This window comes from Atheta coriaria, unplaced genomic scaffold, assembly GCF_025399875.1.
Source record: "Atheta coriaria isolate IRGN ID8LTWV9N9 unplaced genomic scaffold, Caltech_Dcor_3.1 hic_scaffold_6_pilon, whole genome shotgun sequence".
Lineage (NCBI taxonomy): Eukaryota > Metazoa > Arthropoda > Insecta > Coleoptera > Staphylinidae > Dalotia > Dalotia coriaria.
This window is the reverse complement of record NW_027045448.1, coordinates 9,448,325-9,470,255: the sequence shown is the minus strand read 5'-3', so window position 1 is coordinate 9,470,255 and position 21,931 is coordinate 9,448,325. Positions and strand designations below refer to the sequence as shown.

At 42.3% G+C, this 21,931-nt stretch overlaps 2 protein-coding genes across 13 annotated transcripts in view; both read left to right on the top strand.

Annotated features, from left to right (window-relative positions):
• LOC135793795 (ankyrin-3-like) overlaps positions 1-21,931 on the top strand; it is a 79,000-nt gene that overhangs the window by 50,387 nt on the left and 6,682 nt on the right. For all 12 annotated transcript variants that reach the window (XM_065304883.1, XM_065304882.1, XM_065304886.1 and 9 more), the window contains one exon: positions 20,023-20,067. In XM_065304883.1, the coding sequence (XP_065160955.1) occupies positions 20,023-20,067 (45 nt within the window). The remainder of the gene's footprint in view (positions 1-20,022; positions 20,068-21,931) is intronic.
• Positions 10,956-17,474, top strand: LOC135793797 (platelet binding protein GspB-like). The gene is made up of 2 exons (XM_065304896.1): positions 10,956-17,208; positions 17,396-17,474. The coding sequence occupies exons 1-2, from the start codon at positions 13,687-13,689 to the stop codon at positions 17,399-17,401; spliced, it is 3,528 nt and encodes a 1,175-aa protein (XP_065160968.1). The 5' UTR covers positions 10,956-13,686; the 3' UTR covers positions 17,402-17,474.

Sequence of the window (21,931 nt, the reverse complement as noted above, 5' to 3'; positions counted from 1 at the left end):
CCAAAACAGCCGGCAGTGGTTGACGCTAAATCGCCAGTTGCAGGCAAAGTAACTACGCCAGAAAGCGAAGAACCAGAACAGCCGGCAGTGGTTGACGCTAAATCGCCAGTTGCAGACAAAGTAACTACGCCAGAAATCAAAGAACCAGAACAGCCGGCAGTGGTTGACGCTAAATCGCCAGTTGCAGACAAAGTAACTACGCCTGAAATCAAAGAACCAGAACAGCCGGCAGTGGTTGACGCTAAATCGCCAGTTGCAGAGAAAGTAACTACGCCTGAAATCAAAGAACCAGAACAGCCGGCAGTGGTTGACGCTAAATCGCCAGTTGCAGACAAAGTAACTACGCCAGAAAGCGAAGAACCAGAACAGCCGGCAGTGGTTGACGCTAAATCGCCAGTTGCAGACAAAGTAACTACGCCAGAAAGCGAAGAACCAGAACAGCCGGCAGTGGTTGACCCTAAATCGCCAGTTGCAGACAAAGTAACTACGCCTGAAATCAAAGAACCAGAACAGCCGGCAGTGGTTGACGCTAAATCGCCAGTTGCAGGCAAAGTAACTACGCCTGAAATCAAAGAACCAGAACAGCCGGCAGTGGTTGACGCTAAATCGCCAGTTGCAGAGAAAGTAACTACGCCTGAAATCAAAGAACCAGAACAGCCGGCAGTGGTTGACGCTAAATCGCCAGTTGCAGGCAAAGTAACTACGCCAGAAAGCGAAGAACCAGAACAGCCGGCAGTGGTTGACCCTAAATCGCCAGTTGCAGACAAAGTAACTGCGCCAGAAATCAAAGAACCAGAAGAGCCGGCAGTGGTTGACGCTAAATCGCCAGTTGCAGAGAAAGTAACTACGCCTGAAATCAAAGAACCAGAACAGCCGGCAGTGGTTGACGCTAAATCGCCAGTTGCAGGCAAAGTAACTACGCCAGAAAGCGAAGAACCAGAACAGCCGGCAGTGGTTGACGCTAAATCGCCAGTTGCAGACAAAGTAACAACGCCTGCAAAGGAGGAAATTAAACCAGTTGCTAACGAAGATGCTAAATCGCCAGTTGCAAAGTAACTACGCCAGAAATCGAAGAACCAGAACAGCCGGCAGTGGTTGACGCTAAATCGCCAGTTGCAGTTGCAGAAAGTAACTACGCCAGAAATCGAAGAACCAGAACAGCCGGCAGTGGTTGACGCTAAATCGCCAGTTGCAGAGAAAGTAACTACGCCTGAAAAGAAATCTGAAGATGCTAAAAGTTGCAGACAAAGAACCAGAACAGCCGGCAGTGGTTGACGCTAAATCGCCAGTTGCAGACAAAGTAACTACGCCTGAAAGGAAGAAAGAACAGCCGGCAGTGGTTGACGCTAAATCGCCAGTTGCAGGCAAAGTAACTACGCCAGAAATCGAAGAACCAGAACAGCCGGCAGTGGTTGACGCTAAATCGCCAGTTGCAGAGAAAGTAACAACGCCTGTAAAGGAGGAAATTAAACCAGTTGCTACCGAAGATGCTAAATCGCCAGTTGCAGACAGAGTAACTACGCCAGAAATCGAAGAACCAGAACAGCCGGCAGTGGTTGACGCTAAATCGCCAGTTGCAGACAAAGTAACTACGCCAGAAATCGAAGAACCAGAACAGCCGGCAGTGGTTGACGCTAAATCGCCAGTTGCAGACAAAGTAACAACGCCTGCAAAGGAGGAAATTAAACCAGTTGCTACCGAAGATGCTAAATCGCCAGTTGCAGACAAAGTAACTACGCCTGAAATCAAAGAACCAGAACAGCCGGCAGTGGTTGACGCTAAATCGCCAGTTGCAGAGAAAGTAACTACGCCTGAAATTAAAGAACCAGAACAGCCGGCAGTGGTTGACGCTAAATCGCCAGTTGCAGACAAAGTAACAACGCCTGCAAAGGAGGAAATTAAACCTGTTGCTACCGAAGATGCTAAATCGCCAGTTGCAGACAGAGTAACTACGCCTGAAATCAAAGAACCAGAACAGCCGGCGGTGGTTGACGCTAAATCGCCAGTTGCAGACAAAGTAACAACGCCTGCAAAGGAGGAAATTAAACCTGTTGCTACTGAAGATGCTAAATCGCCAGTTGCAGACAGAGTAACTACGCCTGAAATCAAAGAACCAGAACAGCCGGCAGTGGTTGACGCTAAATCGCCAGTTGCAGACAAAGTAACTACGCCAGAAATTGAAGAACCAGAACAGCCGGCAGTGGTTGACGCTAAATCGCCAGTTGCAGACAAAGTAACTACGCCAGAAATTGAAGAACCAGAACAGCCGGCAGTGGTTGACGCTAAATCGCCAGTTGCAGCGAAAGTAACTACGCCTGAAATCAAAGAACCAGAACAGCCGGCAGTGGTTGACGCTAAATCGCCAGTTGCAGACAAAGTAACTACGCCTGAAATTGAAGAACCAGAACAGCCGGCAGTGGTTGACGCTAAATCGCCAGTTGCAGAGAAAGTAACTACGCCTGAAATCAAAGAACCAGAACAGCCGGCAGTGGTTGACGCTAAATCGCCAGTTGCAGACAAAGTAACTACGCCTGAAATTGAAGAACCAGAACAGCCGGCAGTGGTTGACGCTAAATCGCCAGTTGCAGACAAAGTAACTACGCCTGAAATTGAAGAACCAGAACAGCCGGCAGTGGTTGACGCTAAATCGCCAGTTGCAGAGAAAGTAACTACGCCTGAAATCAAAGAACCAGAACAGCCGGCAGTGGTTGACGCTAAATCGCCAGTTGCAGAGAAAGTAACTACGCCTGAAATCAAAGAACCAGAACAGCCGGCAGTGGTTGACGCTAAATCGCCAGTTGCAGACAAAGTAACTACGCCTGAAATTGAAGAACCAGAACAGCCGGCAGTGGTTGACGCTAAATCGCCAGTTGCAGACAAAGTAACTACGCCTGAAATTGAAGAACCAGAACAGCCGGCAGTGGTTGACGCTAAATCGCCAGTTGCAGACAAAGTAACTACGCCTGAAATTGAAGAACCAGAACAGCCGGCAGTGGTTGACGCTAAATCGCCAGTTGCAGACAAAGTAACTACGCCTGAAATTGAAGAACCAGAACAGCCGGCAGTGGTTGACGCTAAATCGCCAGTTGCAGAACAAAGTACGCTACGCCAGTTGAGAAAAAATCAAAGAACCAGAACAGCCGGCAGTGGTTGACGCTAAATCGCCAGTTGCAGACAAAGTAACTACGCCTGAAATTGAAGAACCAGAACAGCCGGCAGTGGTTGACGCTAAATCGCCAGTTGCAGACAAAGTAACTACGCCTGAAATCAAAGAACCAGAACAGCCGGCAGTGGTTGACGCTAAATCGCCAGTTGCAGACAAAGTAACTACGCCTGAAATTGAAGAACCAGAACAGCCGGCAGTGGTTGACGCTAAATCGCCAGTTGCAGACAAAGTAACTACGCCTGAAATTGAAGAACCAGAACAGCCGGCAGTGGTTGACGCTAAATCGCCAGTTGCAGACAAAGTAACTACGCCTGAAATTGAAGAACCAGAACAGTCGGCAGTGGTTGACGCTAAATCGCCAGTTGCAGACAAAGTAACTACGCCTGAAATTAAAGAACCAGAACAGCCGGCAGTGGTTGACGCTAAATCGCCAGTTGCAGACAAAGTAACTACGCCTGAAATTGAAGAACCAGAACAGCCGGCAGTGGTTGACGCTAAATCGCCAGTTGCAGACAAAGTAACTACGCCTGAAATTGAAGAACCAGAACAGTCGGCAGTGGTTGACGCTAAATCGCCAGTTGCAGACAAAGTAACTACGCCTGAAATTGAAGAACCAGAACAGCCGGCAGTGGTTGACGCTAAATCGCCAGTTGCAGACAAAGTAACTACGCCTGAAATTGAAGAACCAGAACAGCCGGCAGTGGTTGACGCTAAATCGCCAGTTGCAGAGAAAGTAACTACGCCTGAAATCAAAGAACCAGAACAGCCGGCAGTGGTTGACGCTAAATCGCCAGTTGCAGACAAAGTAGCTACGCCTGAAATTGAAGAACCAGAACAGTCGGCAGTGGTTGACGCTAAATTGCCAGTTGCAGACAAAGTAACTACGCCTGAAATTAAAGAACCAGAACAGCCGGCAGTGGTTGACGCTAAATCGCCAGTTGCAGACAAAGTAACTACGCCTGAAATTGAAGAACCAGAACAGTCGGCAGTGGTTGACGCTAAATCGCCAGTTGCAGACAAAGTAACTACGCCTGAAATTGAAGAACCAGAACAGTCGGCAGTGGTTGACGCTAAATTGCCAGTTGCAGAGAAAGTAACTACGCCTGAAATCAAAGAACCAGAACAGCCGGCAGTGGTTGACGCTAAATCGCCAGTTGCAGACAAAGTAACTACGCCTGAAATCAAAGAACCAGAACAGCCGGCAGTGGTTGACGCTAAATCGCCAGTTGCAGACAAAGTAACTACGCCTGAAATTAAAGAACCAGAACAGCCGGCAGTGGTTGACGCTAAATCGCCAGTTGCAGACAGAGTAGCTACGCCTGAAATTGAAGAACCAGAACAGTCGGCAGTGGTTGACGCTAAATCGCCAGTTGCAGGCAAGTAACTACGCCTGAAATCAAAGAACCAGAACAGCCGGCAGTGGTTGACGCTAAATCGCCAGTTGCAGACAAAGTAACTACGCCTGAAATTGAAGAACCAGAACAGTCGGCAGTGGTTGACGCTAAATCGCCAGTTGCAGACAAAGTAACTACGCCTGAAATTAAAGAACCAGAACAGCCGGCAGTGGTTGACGCTAAATCGCCAGTTGCAGACAAAGTAACTACGCCTGAAATTGAAGAACCAGAACAGCCGGCAGTGGTTGACGCTAAATCGCCAGTTGCAGACAAAGTAACTACGCCTGAAATTGAAGAACCAGAACAGCCGGCAGTGGTTGACGCTAAATCGCCAGTTGCAGAGAAAGTAACTACGCCTGAAATCAAAGAACCAGAACAGCCGGCAGTGGTTGACGCTAAATCGCCAGTTGCAGACAAAGTAACTACGCCTGAAATTGAAGAACCAGAACAGCCGGCAGTGGTTGACGCTAAATCGCCAGTTGCAGACAAAGTAACTACGCCTGAAATTGAAGAACCAGAACAGCCGGCAGTGGTTGACGCTAAATCGCCAGTTGCAGAGAAAGTAACTACGCCTGAAATCAAAGAACCAGAACAGCCGGCAGTGGTTGACGCTAAATCGCCAGTTGCAGACAAAGTAACTACGCCTGAAATTGAAGAACCAGAACAGCCGGCAGTGGTTGACGCTAAATCGCCAGTTGCAGAGAAAGTAACTACGCCTGAAATCAAAGAACCAGAACAGCCGGCAGTGGTTGACGCTAAATCGCCAGTTGCAGACAAAGTAGCTACGCCTGAAATTGAAGAACCAGAACAGTCGGCAGTGGTTGACGCTAAATCGCCAGTTGCAGACAAAGTAACTACGCCTGAAATTAAAGAACCAGAACAGCCGGCAGTGGTTGACGCTAAATCGCCAGTTGCAGACAAAGTAACTACGCCTGAAATTGTAGAACCAGAACAGTCGGCAGTGGTTGACGCTAAATCGCCAGTTGCAGACAAAGTAACTACGCCTGAAATTGAAGAACCAGAACAGTCGGCAGTGGTTGACGCTAAATCGCCAGTTGCAGACAAAGTAGCTACGCCTGAAATTGAAGAACCAGAACAGCCGGCAGTGGTTGACGCTAAATCGCCAGTTGCAGACAAAGTAGCTACGCCTGAAATTGAAGAACCAGAACAGCCGGCAGTGGTTGACGCTAAATCGCCAGTTGCAGAGAAAGTAACAACGCCTGCAAAGGAGGAAATTAAACCAGTTGCTACTGAAGATGCTAAATCGCCAGTTGCAGACAAAGTAACTACGCCTGAAATTGAAGAACCAGAACAGCCGGCAGTGGTTGACGCTAAATCGCCAGTTGCAGAGAAAGTAACAACGCCTGCAAAGGAGGAAATTAAACCAGTTGCTACTGAAGATGCTAAATCGCCAGTTGCTGAGAAAGTAACTACGCCAGAAATCGAAGAACCAGAGCAGCAGGCAGTGGTTGACGCTAAATCGCCAGTTGCAGAGAAAGTAACAACGCCTGCAAAGGAGGAAATTAAACCAGTTGCTACTGAAGATGCTAAATCGCCAGTTGCTGAGAAAGTAACTACGCCAGAAATCGAAGAACCAGAGCAGCCGGCAGTGGTTGACGCTAAATCACCAGTTGCAGAGAAAGTAACAACGCCTGCAAAGGAGGAAATTAAACCAGTTGCTACTGAAGATGCTAAATCGCCAGTTGCTGAGAAAGTAACAACGCCTGTAAAGGAGGAAATTAAACCAGTTGCTACTGAAGATGCTAAATCGCCAGTTGCTGAGAAAGTAACAACGCCTGTAAAGGAGGAAATTAAACCAGTTGCTACTGAAGATGCTAAATCGCCAGTTGCTGAGAAAGTAACAACGCCTGTAAAGGAGGAAATTAAACCAGTTGCTACCGAAGAGGCTAAATCGCCGGTTGCAGACAAAGTAACTACGCCAGAAATCGAAGAACCAGAACAGCCGGCAGTGGTTGACGCTAAATCACCAGTTGCAGAGAAAGTAACAACGCCTGCAAAGGAGGAAATTAAACCAGTTGCTACTGAAGATGCTATATCGCCAGTTGCAGACAAAGTAACTACGCCAGAAATCGAAGAACCAGAGCAGCCGGCAGTGGTTGACGCTAAATCACCAGTTGCAGAGAAAGTAACAACGCCTGCAAAGGAGGAAATTAAACCAGTTGCTACTGAAGATGCTAAATCGCCAGTTGCAGACAAAGTAACTACGCCTGCAAAGGAGGAAATTAAACCAGTTGCTACTGAAGATGCTAAATCACCAGTTGCAGAGAAAGTAACAACGCCTGCAAAGGAGGAAATTAAACCAGTTGCTACTGAAGATGCTAAATCGCCAGTTGCAGACAAAGTAACTACGCCTGAAATCAAAGTACCAGAAGAGCCGGCAGTGGTTGACGCTAAATCACCAGTTGCAGAGAAAGTATCAACGCCTGCAAAGGAGGAAATTAAACCAGTTGCTACTGAAGATGCTAAATCGCCAGTTGCAGACAAAGTAACTACGCCTACAAAGGAGGAAATTAAACCAGTTGCTACTGAAGATGCTAAATCGCCAGTTGCAGACAAAGTAACTACGCCTGAAATTGAAGAACCAGAACAGCCGGCAGTGGTTGACGCTAAATCACCAGTTGCAGAGAAAGTAACTACGCCTGCAAAGGAGGAAATTAAACCAGTTGCTACTGAAGATGCTAAATCGCCAGTTGCAGACAAAGTAACTACGCCTACAAAGGAGGAAATTAAACCAGTTGCTACTGAAGATGCTAAATCACCAGTTGCAGAGAAAGTAACAACGCCTGCAAAGGAGGAAATTAAACCAGTTGCTACTGAAGATGCTAAATCGCCAGTTGCAGACAAAGTAACTACGCCTGAAATTGAAGAACCAGAACAGCCGGCAGTGGTTGACGCTAAATCGCCAGTTGCAGAGAAAGTAACAACGCCTGCAAAGGAGGAAATTAAACCAGTTGCTACTGAAGATGCTAAATCGCCAGTTGCAGAGAAAGTAACTACGCCTGAAATTGAAAAACCAGAACAGCCGGCAGTGGTTGACGCTAAATCGCCAGTTGCAGAGAAAGTAACAACGCCTGCAAAGGAGGAAATTAAACCAGTTGCTACTGAAGATGCTAAATCGCCAGTTGCAGAGAAAGTAACTACGCCTGAAATTGAAGAACCAGAACAGCCGGCAGTGGTTGACGCTAAATCGCCAGTTGCAGAGAAAGTAACAACGCCTGCAAAGGAGGAAATTAAACCAGTTGCTACTGAAGATGCTAAATCGCCAGTTGCAGACAAAGTAACTACGCCTGAAATTAAAGAACCAGAACAGCCGGCAGTGGTTGACGCTAAATCACCAGTTGCAGAGAAAGTAACTACGCCTGCAAAGGAGGAAATTAAACCAGTTGCTACTGAAGATGCTAAATCGCCAGTTGCAGACAAAGTAACTACGCCTGAAATTAAAGAACCAGAACAGCCGGCAGTGGTTGACGCTAAATCACCAGTTGCAGAGAAAGTAACAACGCCTCCAAAGGAGGAAATTAAACCAGTTGCTACTGAAGATGCTAAATCGCCAGTTGCAGAGAAAGTAACTACGCCTGAAATTGAAGAACGAGAACAGCCGGCAGTGGTTGACGCTAAATCGCCAGTTGCAGAGAAAGTAACAACGCCTGCAAAGGAGGAAATTAAACCAGTTGCTACTGAAGATGCTAAATCGCCAGTTGCAGACAAAGTAACTACGCCTGAAATTAAAGAACCAGAACAGCCGGCAGTGGTTGACGCTAAATCACCAGTTGCAGAGAAAGTAACTACGCCTGCAAAGGAGGAAATTAAACCAGTTGCTACTGAAGATGCTAAATCACCAGTTGCAGAGAAAGTAACTACGCCTGAAATTGAAGAACTAGAACAGCCGGCAGTGGTTGACGCTAAATCGCCAGTTGCAGAGAAAGTAACAACGCCTGCAAAGGAGGAAATTAAACCAGTTGCTACTGAAGATGCTAAATCGCCAGTTGCAGACAAAGTAACTACGCCTACAAAGGAAGAAATTAAACCAGTTGCTACTGAAGATGCTAAATCACCAGTTGCAGAGAAAGTAACAACGCCTGCAAAGGCGGAAATTAAACCAGTTGCTACTGAAGATGCTAAATCGCCAGTTGCAGACAAAGTAACTACGCCTGAAATTGAAGAACTAGAACAGCCGGCAGTGGTTGACGCTAAATCACCAGTTGCAGAGAAAGTATCAACGCCTGCAAAGGAGGAAATTAAACCAGTTGCTACTGAAGATGCTAAATCGCCAGTTGCAGACAAAGTAACTACGCCTGAAATCGAAGAACCAGAACAGCCGGCAGTGGTTGACGCTAAATCACCAGTTGCAGAGAAAGTAACAACGCCTGCAAAGGAGGAAATTAAACCAGTTGCTACTGAAGATGCTAAATCGCCAGTTGCAGAGAAAGTAACAACGCCTGCAAAGGAGGAAATTAAACCAGTTGCTACTGAAGATGCTAAATCGCCAGTTGCAGACAAAGTAACTACGCCTGAAATCGAAGAACCAGAACAGCCGGCAGTGGTTGACGCTAAATCACCAGTTGCAGAGAAAGTAACAACGCCTGCAAAGGAGGAAATTAAACCAGTTGCTACTGAAGATGCTAAATCGCCAGTTGCAGACAAAGTAACTACGCCAGAAATCGAAGAACCAGAACAGCCGGCAGTGGTTGACGCTAAATCACCAGTTGCAGAGAAAGTAGCAACGCCTGCAAAGGAGGAAATTAAACCAGTTGCTACTGAAGATGCTAAATCGCCAGTTGCAGACAAAGTAACTACGCCAGAAATCGAAGAACCAGAACAGCCGGCAGTGGTTGACGCTAAATCACCAGTTGCAGAGAAAGTATCAACGCCTGCAAAGGAGGAAATTAAACCAGTTGCTACTGAAGATGCTAAATCGCCAGTTGCAGACAAAGTAACTACGCCAGAAATCGAAGAACCAGAACAGCCGGCAGTGGTTGACGCTAAATCACCAGTTGCAGAGAAAGTAGCAACGCCTGCAAAGGAGGAAATTAAACCAGTTGCTACTGAAGATGCTAAATCACCAGTTGCAGAGAAAGTAACAACGCCTGCAAAGGAGGAAATTAAACCAGTTGCTACTGAAGATGCTAAATCGCCAGTTGCAGAGAAAGTAACAACGCCTTCAAAGGAGGAAATTAAACCAGTTGCTACTGATGATGCTAAATCGCCAGTTGCAGAGAAAGTAACAACGCCTGCAAAGGAGGAAATTAAACCAGTTGCTACTGAAGATGCTAAATCACCAGTTGCAGAGAAAGTAACAACGCCTGCAAAGGAGGAAATTAAACCAGTTGCTACTGAAGATGCTAAATCGCCAGTTGCAGACAAAGTAATTACGCCTGCAAAGGAAGAAATTAAACCACCCGCTACTGAAGATGCTAAATCGCCAGTTGCAGACAAAGTAACTACGCCTGCAAAGGAGGAAATTAAACCAGTTGCTACTGAAGATGCTAAATCGCCAGTTGCAGACAAAGTAACTACGCCTGAAATTGAAGAACCAGAACAGCCGGCAGTGGTTGACGCTAAATCACCAGTTGCAGAGAAAGTAACAACGCCTGCAAAGGAGGAAATTAAACCAGTTGCTACTGAAGATGCTAAATCGCCAGTTGCAGACAAAGTAACTACGCCTGAAATTGAAGAACTAGAACAGCCGGCAGTGGTTGACGCTAAATCACCAGTTGCAGAGAAAGTAGCAACGCCTGCAAAGGAGGAAATTAAACCAGTTGCTACTGAAGATGCTAAATCACCAGTTGCAGAGAAAGTAACAACGCCTGCAAAGGAGGAAATTAAACCAGTTGCTACTGAAGATGCTAAATCGCCAGTTGCAGACAAAGTAACTACGCCTGAAATTGAAGAACCAGAACAGCCGGCAGTGGTTGACGCTAAATCACCAGTTGCAGAGAAAGTAACAACGCCTGCAAAGGAGGAAATTAAACCAGTTGCTACTGAAGATGCTAAATCGCCAGTTGCAGACAAAGTAACTACGCCTACAAAGGAGGAAATTAAACCAGTTGCTACTGAAGATGCTAAATCGCCAGTTGCAGACAAAGTAACTACGCCTGAAATTGAAGAACCAGAACAGCCGGCAGTGGTTGACGCTAAATCACCAGTTGCAGAGAAAGTAACAACGCCTGCAAAGGAGAAAATTAAACCAGTTGCTACTGAAGATACTAAATCGCCAGTTGCAGACAAAGTAACTACGCCTGCAAAGGAGGAAATTAAACCAGTTGCTACTGAAGATGCTAAATCGCCAGTTGCAGACAAAGTAACTACGCCTGAAATTGAAGAACCAGAACAGCCGGCAGTGGTTGACGCTAAATCACCAGTTGCAGGAAAGTAACAACGCCTGCAAAGGAGGAAATTAAACCAGTTGCTACTGAAGATGCTAAATCACCAGTTGCAGAGAAAGTAACTACGCCTGAAATCAAAGAACCAGAAGAGCCGGCAGTGGTTGACGCTAAATCACCAGTTGCAGAGAAAGTAACAACGCCTGCAAAGGAGGAAATTAAACCAGTTGCTACTGAAGATGCTAAATCGCCAGTTGCAGACAAAGTAACTACGCCTGAAATCGAAGAACCAGAACAGCCGGCAGTGGTTGACGCTAAATCACCAGTTGCAGAGAAAGTAACAACGCCTGCAAAGGAGGAAATTAAACCAGTTGCTACTGAAGATGCTAAATCACCAGTTGCAGAGAAAGTAACAACGCCTGCAAAGGAGGAAATTAAACCAGTTGCTACTGCAGATGCTAAATCACCAGTTGCAGAGAAAGTAACAACGCCTGCAAAGGAGGAAATTAAACCAGTTGCTACTGAAGATGCTAAATCGCCAGTTGCAGAGAAAGTAACTACGCCTGCAAAGGAGGAAATTAAACCAGTTGCTACTGAAGATGCTAAATCGCCAGTTGCAGACAAAGTAACTACGCCTGAAATCAAAGAACCAGAACAGCCGGCAGTGGTTGACGCTAAATCACCAGTTGCAGAGAAAGTAACAACGCCTGCAAAGGAGGAAATTAAACCAGTTGCTACTGCAGATGCTAAATCACCAGTTGCAGAGAAAGTAACTACGCCTGAAATCAAAGAACCAGAAGAGCCGGCAGTGGTTGACGCTAAATCGCCAGTTGCAGAGAAAGTAACAACGCCTGCAAAGGAGGAAATTAAACCAGTTGCTACTGAAGATGCTAAATCGCCAGTTGCAGACAAAGTAACTACGCCTGCAAAGGAGGAAATTAAACCAGTTGCTACTGAAGATGCTAAATCGCCAGTTGCAGACAAAGTAACTACGCCTGAAATTGAAGAACCAGAACAGCCGGCAGTGGTTGACGCTAAATCACCAGTTGCAGAGAAAGTAACAACGCCTGCAAAGGAGGAAATTAAACCAGTTGCTACTGAAGATGCTAAATCGCCAGTTGCAGACAAAGTAACTACGCCTGAAATTGAAGAACTAGAACAGCCGGCAGTGGTTGACGCTAAATCACCAGTTGCAGAGAAAGTATCAACGCCTGCAAAGGAAGAAATTAAACCAGTTGCTACTGAAGATGCTAAATCGCCAGTTGCAGACAAAGTAACTACGCCTGAAATTGAAGAACCAGAACAGCCGGCAGTGGTTGACGCTAAATCACCAGTTGCAGAGAAAGTAACAACGCCTGCAAAGGAGGAAATTAAACCAGTTGCTACTGAAGATGCTAAATCGCCAGTTGCAGACAAAGTAACTACGCCTGAAATTGAAGAACTAGAACAGCCGGCAGTGGTTGACGCTAAATCACCAGTTGCAGAGAAAGTATCAACGCCTGCAAAGGAAGAAATTAAACCAGTTGCTACTGAAGATGCTAAATCGCCAGTTGCAGACAAAGTAACTACGCCTGAAATTGAAGAACTAGAACAGCCGGCAGTGGTTGACGCTAAATCACCAGTTGCAGAGAAAGTAACTACGCCTGCAAAGGAGGAAATTAAACCAGTTGCTACTGAAGATGCTAAATCGCCAGTTGCAGACAAAGTAACTACGCCTGAAATTGAAGAACCAGAACAGCCGGCAGTGGTTGACGCTAAATCACCAGTTGCAGAGAAAGTAACAACGCCTGCAAAGGAGGAAATTAAACCAGTTGCTACTGAAGATGCTAAATCGCCAGTTGCAGAGAAAGTAACTACGCCTGAAATCAAAGAACCAGAAGAGCCGGCAGTGGTTGACGCTAAATCACCAGTTGCAGAGAAAGTAACAACGCCTGCAAAGGAGGAAATTAAACCAGTTGCTACTGAAGATGCTAAATCGCCAGTTGCAGACAAAGTAACTACGCCTGAAATTGAAGAACTAGAACAGCCGGCAGTGGTTGACGCTAAATCACCAGTTGCAGAGAAAGTAACTACGCCTGCAAAGGAGGAAATTAAACCAGTTGCTACTGAAGATGCTAAATCGCCAGTTGCAGATACAGTAACTACGCCTGAAATTGAAGAACCAGAACAGCCGGCATTGGTTGACGCTAAATCGCCAGTTGCAGTTAAAGTAATTACGCCTACAAAGGAAGAAATTAAACCAGTTGTTACTGAACAAACTAAATCGCTAGTTGCCGGGAAAATCACTACTCCAGGAATTGAAGAACCAGAACAGCCGGCAGTGGTTGACGCCAAATCACCTGTTGCAGAGACGGTAACAACTCCGACAAAGAAAGAACCGACACCGGTTGCAATTGATGCTAAATCGCCAGTTGCTGAGAGTCTCACTACTTCTGAAATTGAAGAACCTGCTACCGTTGACGCAAAATCACTTATTGCAGAGAAAGTGACTTCACCTGCAAAGGTAGAATGTAAACCGGTTGCAATTGATGATGCGAATTCGTCAGTTGCGGATAAGATTATCACTCCGGAAGCTGATGAAACCGAGCGACCAGTTACCAGTGCCGACAAATCTCTGATCCACGTGAATATTGGTAGAGATGACACAAAAACATCTATTGATAAAATTGATACAATATTTGTGAGTAGTGAAGTTCCGCCTTTGGTAAATGGGACTTTCCCGACTCATTCGAGACTCAGTGTTATTGAAAAAGAAGAGTTTGAGCCAAGTGGACCAGATTGCATGCAGTCGACAATTAATGGAAAAACTATTTCTTTAGAAATGAAAACCATAATTTCTGAAAGTTCTAGGTCAACTTTATATGACGTTTCATTATCTAAATCGAAAACTCGCACTATTGTAGATGAAGACACAACAAATATTGTTGAAGTTGCGAGTCTCACTATTAGTAAGCATGAGACTGACGCATTAGGAAGTGATGCTGCTTCCGCTGATAAGGATCGCCTAGCACTATTTGGAGTTGATAAGACTGAAGCGTTAGAAGTGCAAAAGAAAACAGATTCGAGTGAAACAACATCTTCCGAAAGCAAAATATCATTTACGAGTATTAAACAACCATCTACGCACGTTTCATATTCCCCTGATATTGTCTCACAAGTATTTGTTGATCAGTTATGTCCGACAATTGAAACTGATACCGAATTATCAACCGACGAACATTCTGTTAAAGCAAAACCTGAACGTATAATTGATTCAGATGATGAAAAAGATTCTGTAAAGTTAGAAAATATTGCAGAATATACTTCTACTATGAAAACACTGGATCTTACGAAAGTTACAACAACTGCATCAAGCTTGATTGATCAGCAGAAAGAAACGGTTTCAACCATTTATGAAGGCACTTCTGAGAAAGCAGATTCTCCTGTTGATTCATTGGATGGATCTGATAAATCAATGCATGGAAGTGAAGAGGATTCATTAGCTCCCAAGGGCGATGATGTAAGTGCGTCACCTACAACAGATTCATTAGAAAAAAGTACAATTGACTTTTCACACATCGCCGAACAATCGAAAGTATCAATAGGCAAAATGGAAACGCATGAAGAAGAAAGCACACAATCCTCAAAAATTGTAGCAACACACATTGTTTCTAGTGTTCAAAAAAGATCTATTGATCATGTTGAAGATGCTACTAAAACAACTACAACTACTACTGCAACAAAAGACAAAAAGCAGGAACCAACAGCTCCGGTTAAAATAGATGATGATAAAAGTGTGCAAGATTTAAATGAAGGTTCTTCAGGTACTTTCAGCACCACTGAAACAATTGATACTTCAGAATCATCTATTAAATCCCAACTTGAACCCCATTTGCAGGAGGTCGCCGACGTCGTAAGCGTCATCGCCGGCGCAGATGAGAAACTTACTTTAGTCAAAGTTGGAGCTCCTGAAAGCAAACAATCTATTACAACAGAACACACTGAACATCAGTCTACAGCAAAACAAACATCTACTTCTACACAAAGTCACAGTAAAACAATAACAAAGAGTATAACAACTTCTGCAACTACGACAACATCCAGCACGCTGCATGATTCTGAAGTTTGTTCAACAGGTATGCATAGTGACTCGTCTGCTACAGTATCAGTAGATGTACAGGCTAATAATGTAAATACGTTAGAAGTAGTTACATTAAGGCGTACTTCCAAAGCTAATGTAGATGACAGTATGAAACATAGTGATTCGGCAAAGTTTTCTGAAACTGACGTCGAACCTCTTTCTTCTGAAACCGATTCTTCCTTCAAACATGATTTACAGCTTAAGGGCGAGCGGGCTTCTTCTAAATTAAAATCAGAAGCATCACAATATGATACTGATTCACCGCGTAGCGATGACACTGAATATACAGAATCGCACATTGAGTCAATCATTGAGCGCGATTACTCTCGGCGTCAGGATTTGATTGAGCACAAGGACCTGACTCAATTTGATAATATTGCTTCAGGAGATATTATCATGGATGATGATATTATACAAATAACAGTACATACGCCTGAAATTCCAGCAGAGAAACCAGAAAAAATTGATGACAGAAAAGCTACTTCGAAATTGCGTAAACATACATATATTCGTAAAGTCAGTGAAAAACGTGACGTGAGTAAACAAACCCGTACATTTAGTCCGCGATTACGTATTGTCAAAGTCTCAACTGAAACTGACGTAAGTTCTGATGAAGAGAAACAAAAAGATAAGCAGCAGTCTAAAGACAAATCTCATGTACGCAAAGCAACCAGCGGTTCTTCATCCGTAACCAGTTCGCCATGCAAAATACCAAAGCTAAAACGCGAATCACAAACAAAGAAAACGTCAACTGTGATTACAGATGTTGCGCAACAGAAGAAATACGAATCAAAATCTAAACCTTTCCAAATTGTGCATCAGCCGTACAAACCACCTAAAGTTACCAGAATGTATGGATACATGCAATCAACGTTATCACGAGATATGAAAATAGAAAAGAAAGAATCTGAATCTAAACGAATTATTACTCAACCTAAAACTAAATCAAAGAAAGAACAGGATAATGCTAACAGAAAAACTAAAGATTCAAAGTCAGCTGAAGGAAAAAGAGCAATTCATGCATATGAGAGAACAACAATTTCTTCCGAAAATAAATCACGTGAAGGTACACCGGTAAAACAACGTACTATTAAGGATAATCGTGACAGTCCTCAATACTTATCAAGGACTATTAGCTATTCATCGGACAGTTCAACTCGAAGTGTACTAAAAGAAGTAACGTTGACTAGTAACATCACAAAGAGTGACAAAAAGTCCGTTAAAATAAACGAAATTGACATTGAAAAGTCTGAAGGTATTAAGTACGGTAAAGCTGAAATTCCTCCTCGCATTCACAGTCCTAAGCCATCTCCATCGCCAACAAAATTACGGCGTACTATGCCAATGGAGGAGCACTTGAAGAAAGTTTCCATCAGCGAAAAGTCGATATTTGCCCCGTCCTACAAGCCGTCGACAGATTCTGAAAGAACCGTCCAATTTTCCGACCGTAATAGAAGCCAATCCGTGACTACATATCGCGCAAAGACACCTGAAGGACCACTATTAGATCGTGGCCGGTCGCCATCATCCTTACCCGGCAGTCCAATTCGTGCGCGTTCTGCAAATGGCAGTACCCAAGTAATCACTTCAGAAGTTTTCACGAGTCATGATCAAACTGGATCTATTGAAGTGATTTATCGCCAGCCGTATGAGAATTTAAAACGGCATCGAACAGAAGGCGAAATGTCAATGATTGATACAACTGATTCGAGTTTATCTGAATCTATTGCTTTGCCAAGCTCTCCCTCCGATCATGAAATCAGTTCCGATGCGAATGGGCATCGTCAAAAGTCGTCCTCGCCTCCTTCCCCAAAATCTTCGCGCAAATCACTCGAATCAATTCAAGAAACGTACCGGGTCAGTGATCTTATAACATGTGCACAAATGTCCGGTGAACAAGTATTGACATTCGAAGAAATCCAAGACCGATTCCAAATCTCAGAGGATGAGAGTGTGAAGCTACCTCGACAGTTATTAATGTCGCAAATAGAGAAACAATACGAAGCTACCTCATCGTCTTATGAGCGCACCACGTCCACGTCAGCCATTAAATCGCAAGAACCACCGAAAGATCAGGAAGCGATTAAAACTGAAGAAGAGGAAAAGAGTTCAGGTATCACACGTTCTGTGTTGCCTGAAACTGCTGATCCAACCCACAGCATGGCTTACCCAGTACCAGATGAGGTATAAATTATTTAGAGGCAGTAATTACGCTTTCCTTTCTGCTTTGTTGTATTAAACACAGTCGCACAAAAAGTAATTTAATTAAACAACTACAGGTATGGTATTATTATTCTGTAAAAATTCGTAGTAGGTACATGGTGGTCGTTAGTGTATTTCAAATTGTTAACTTTTTATTTTTCCCCTTAAGGTGTGAACTATTTACCGCAGCATTTACGATGAATTTAAACATTCCTCGTATTTCGATTACGTCCGACACGGATGACACCGACTTGTCGCGTTTGAATATTCAAGAAGCTGTTACTGATATCGAGGATTTAGATATTCCGAAACAAAAAAAGAAACGAAAACGTAACAAGGCAAAAGTTAATCAACAAGTTATCGAAAATGATTTGACTGATGTAGAGGACATTGAAGGATCTGGAGACGAATTGCAGACAAAAATAATTTCGCATGCTAATCCTATGAAACTTGATGATTTAAATATGGATCAAGGCTATATCATGGAATCATATAATTCTAAGAATCAGAAAGGTTACAATCAATTAAATACTCATGTTACACGAAATGCGGCTAAAAACCGTAACTTTTTAAAATCAGATTATGACGAAACTGAAGGTATAACTGATGTTGAAGATATTTATGCTTCAGATGACGAAGCTTCTCATGGAAGTAGTGTACCCGATACAGAACTACCATTGGAATATGATGATAATGTTGTAACTGATAGCACCAAACATGATATGCGCAGAAAGTCGGTTTCTATGTCTCCAATCGCTTGTTACTCAGATTGCGATTCTGATCATAATAAACCAAATCGAAAACATACTAATTCAAAACTTTTATTGGTAAATGCAACAGTTAACAATATTATTACTGATCAGGAAATGCTTTCGGACTCAGCAGATGAGGCTGAGACTAAAAAAGTTAAAAAGGTCCGTAGGCGACGTCCAAAAGGAAGCATGCGAAACAGAGGTGCAGTGACAGACATCGAAGATGTAGATTTATCTATTGAAGACGCAAAAAAGCAATGTATTTAAAAGACCTAACAAAGAGAGTAAACGAAAACCATTTCATCAAACTGAATCCATGATGTATTTCAGCGATAATGAAGATTGTGAATTCTTAGAGCCTAAAATTAAACCAAAACCTACTTTGGGTAAAACTCTAGCTCTACCGTCAGATGCAGATTTGGGTCTTACTGATGTTGATGACTTAGACGTGTCAGATGTAGAAGAGTACACTTATGATTGTACTGCGATTGAAAAGAAAATTGCTATATTAACTGATACATGCGGTGAGATATCAGAACAATCACAACCAAAAGTTAAATTAGCATCAGCCGAGAATTCAGATGTTGATGATGATGATCAATATTATGACATTCATTTTAAAACAATTCCTAAAAATGACAACTTATTATGCATTCCTCTGGAGAAACCAGCGGGAGAAACAGACATAGAAGATTTGGATTCTGACGAAGCATCAATTATTAAAATAGCTTACGTCAAAAAGATTACGAAACATGATACAGATATTGAAGAATTTTCTGATGATGATTGTCATTTAATAACACACAAAAAGAAAGCTAAACTACCCGAATCTAAAAGAGATTTGATTATTATAAAAGAAAATAAAACAGGAAAACCTACAGTTGTAGTGTTGCCACTTGATGAATACGTTAACAATGAATTAATTGCCGAAGCAGCAACAGATCTTGAAGATTTCTCAGATGAAGATAATTTCTTATCGCCTTGTCCATCACGTCGTTGTTCAACTCCAAATGTTATACAACTTGATGGCGGGGTCATATACGATCATCAAGGGGTCAGCAAATTTAACGATGCTTCCTTAGAGGACACTTTAACTGACACCGAAGACTTGAATGTCAAAACTAAACCAAATCCTGTGCCAAAGAAGTTAGGCAACAGATTATTTATACCTGGAAAGGCTCCTCGTTATAATACTTGTCAAGAAGTAAAAACAGATGTAGAAGATCTCTCAGACGACATTAATATTGACGATGATGAAATTGAACCTGATATACATCAAAATCAATTGATTCCACAATGTGACGGCACTACTGACATAGAAAACTTTGAAGCCTCTGACTTGGAATCTGTTTACAGACCTATTTCACCTGATGAAATGGGCGAAATTGATTCTACTTATATTATAACAATGGAAGGAGCTAATAAAACAGAGCACTTATTAAACATACCAAAATTTGGCTGCAATCAAAATTCGTTTACTCCTAATCAGACAGAATGCGAAGACATGCAAGCTTCTTGTGAAGAAGACGTGGCTTGGTATTCAGATCATTCATCGAGTGAAATTCGTCAACAGTTAAATGAAAACTGTTGGAGCCAAGTGAACACTACATTGGCAAGCAAGTTAAATATGGCGGAGGAAGCACAATGGTTGCGTTGTGGTCCACTTCCTCAGCCATTAACTGATGTTGAAAGTCTTGATGACGACGTTGTGGAAGCGACGGAGGATTATAGTCTTGCAGGTAACATATAAATAGCGCTCGTCAGCTACTTGATATATAGGTATTATTATTATTTATTTATTTATTGGCGGATAATGAATTATTGCGTATTTGCACAAATTAAACATGTTCTTGTTAAAAGAACATAATATAACTTATAATGTAAGTAAATGTATGCTCACTACAGCTAAACAAGGTACAAGTATGAATTTAAACATTTGGCATGCTTATTGTCTAGTTTTAAGGTCTTGTATGATTAAGATTTGGCGGATTGCTTGTAATATGCAACATTTTATTAATCGATGAACAATTTTATCTCTTTATAGAATGGGACGAGCCAAAAGAAAAAGCATTAGCCACCGAATTGCAAGGTAAGGTCATTTTGTTCAATTATTACTCAGGTTACTTTAATAACAGGAGCATCAGATTTTTGAATCTGACAAACGCAAAGAACGTTTGATTTGAAATTAAACTATTACTAAAGCCATTTTCGAGTTAGGAGCATCTCCATTTTTTAAACATTTTTGTTCTCTTTTCACGTTTCATCGTTTTTCTGATTTGATTTTTGGTTCATTTTCTATCCATGTGTTATGATTTCGAAGCCAGAATGCTGTTTGTGCAAATAACGCATAGAGAAACTTCAACGGGTTATAACATGCACATACGCGAAGTATTTTTGCGCATTTTATTATAATAATTAACGATTAACAAGTCATGCGTTTATAAAATGACTAATCGATCGTCTTCAAGCTTATTAGCGACGCTTTCAAAATAAGGCAATGCCTGAATATGGCATTCGGCATATAAAAAAGTGAATCAATTATAATTTTTTAACGTTTCACTGACCAAATCGCACTTTTCACCATTGTAGCTGTACATTTGCATGTTCTCTTTGCATGCTGCATGCAAAAGGTGTCATTAACATCGTCTCCAAAGAAAGTTACATAAAAACTACAAAATATAATTAATACTCATACTAAAAAAAATATTACAATAATTTAAGTGTTTTACCATAAACTAAAAGGACGCTTACATTTTAATTTGTTTTCAAATCAAGCAAATGCTTTGCTTCACTAATTTCTACTTTGTAAGTGTTGGTTTCACATCTTAGACATATCAAAATTGATTTATTTTCTCTTATCATTCATTATCATACAATCAAAAGAAATTTGATTACTTACGGAAAACGTTTTTTACGACAAAAGTGTTTTATTCTTTGACAACTGAATATTCTTACTTCAGAGTGTGCGATTGGTTTTGAGGTTTCGCCTACTAAATGAATTAATACCATATATAATATTGTATTTATTCTTCGATAGATGCTGCCCAGCCGGTTGAAGAAATAACCTACGAAAGTGTCCTATTGACGAATCTGTATCGCAATACTCCTGTAATCATAAATCCTTATTCCGCTTATGAAACTCAAAGTGCTTCCTATACAGAAATAGACGATATGTTGAATCGAATGTTATCAGAAGTAGAAGATATGGATTCTAATTTAGAATCATCGACAAAATGTGTCAATACTTTAGAACTACAGCCGTCAAACGACGCGTTGATTGAGGTTCCAATTAAGAAGTCAATAAAAATTCCAAAAAAATACAAAACAAATCATGAAATTCTCATTGAAGAACCGTGCAATTATGAATTAATTTGTTTTAATAATTCTATTACCACTCCAGAGGATCCGCATGAATATGATTTGATATCGTTTGAAGATCCGGTTCCAGTTGATAACTTAACAGCTATTGAAGAATCAATTTCGCATTTATTATCCGATATGGAAAATGAAGAAGCATCACTTTTATTAGGTAATGATTCATATGACGCAGTTGAAACTCAATCTGCACATCCAGTTTATGCATTAGATAAGGTTGTTCATAGGGCATCAAGTGAAAGTTTAAGTGAAGTCACTGATGTTAGTTCAGACAGTTGGGATGACGAGGATGATCATTTGAATCCGTATGAACCAATACAAGCAATTAGTTATAAAACATATAATTCCGATGTTTGGTGGGAAGGAACTTATCGAAATTTAAGTATTGTCCCTGAAGAAGACGAGGAATGTAGTAGTTTATTAGGTCATGCAGATACTGATATTAATTATGAGAATTTGAAACAAAGGAAACCTAGTGTATCAAGTGATGCGAGCGGCAGTAGTGATTCTTCATCACATGAGAAAATTGTGAAAGCCGAGGTGAAGTTATTAGTTAAAACAATGGATTATGGAAAAGA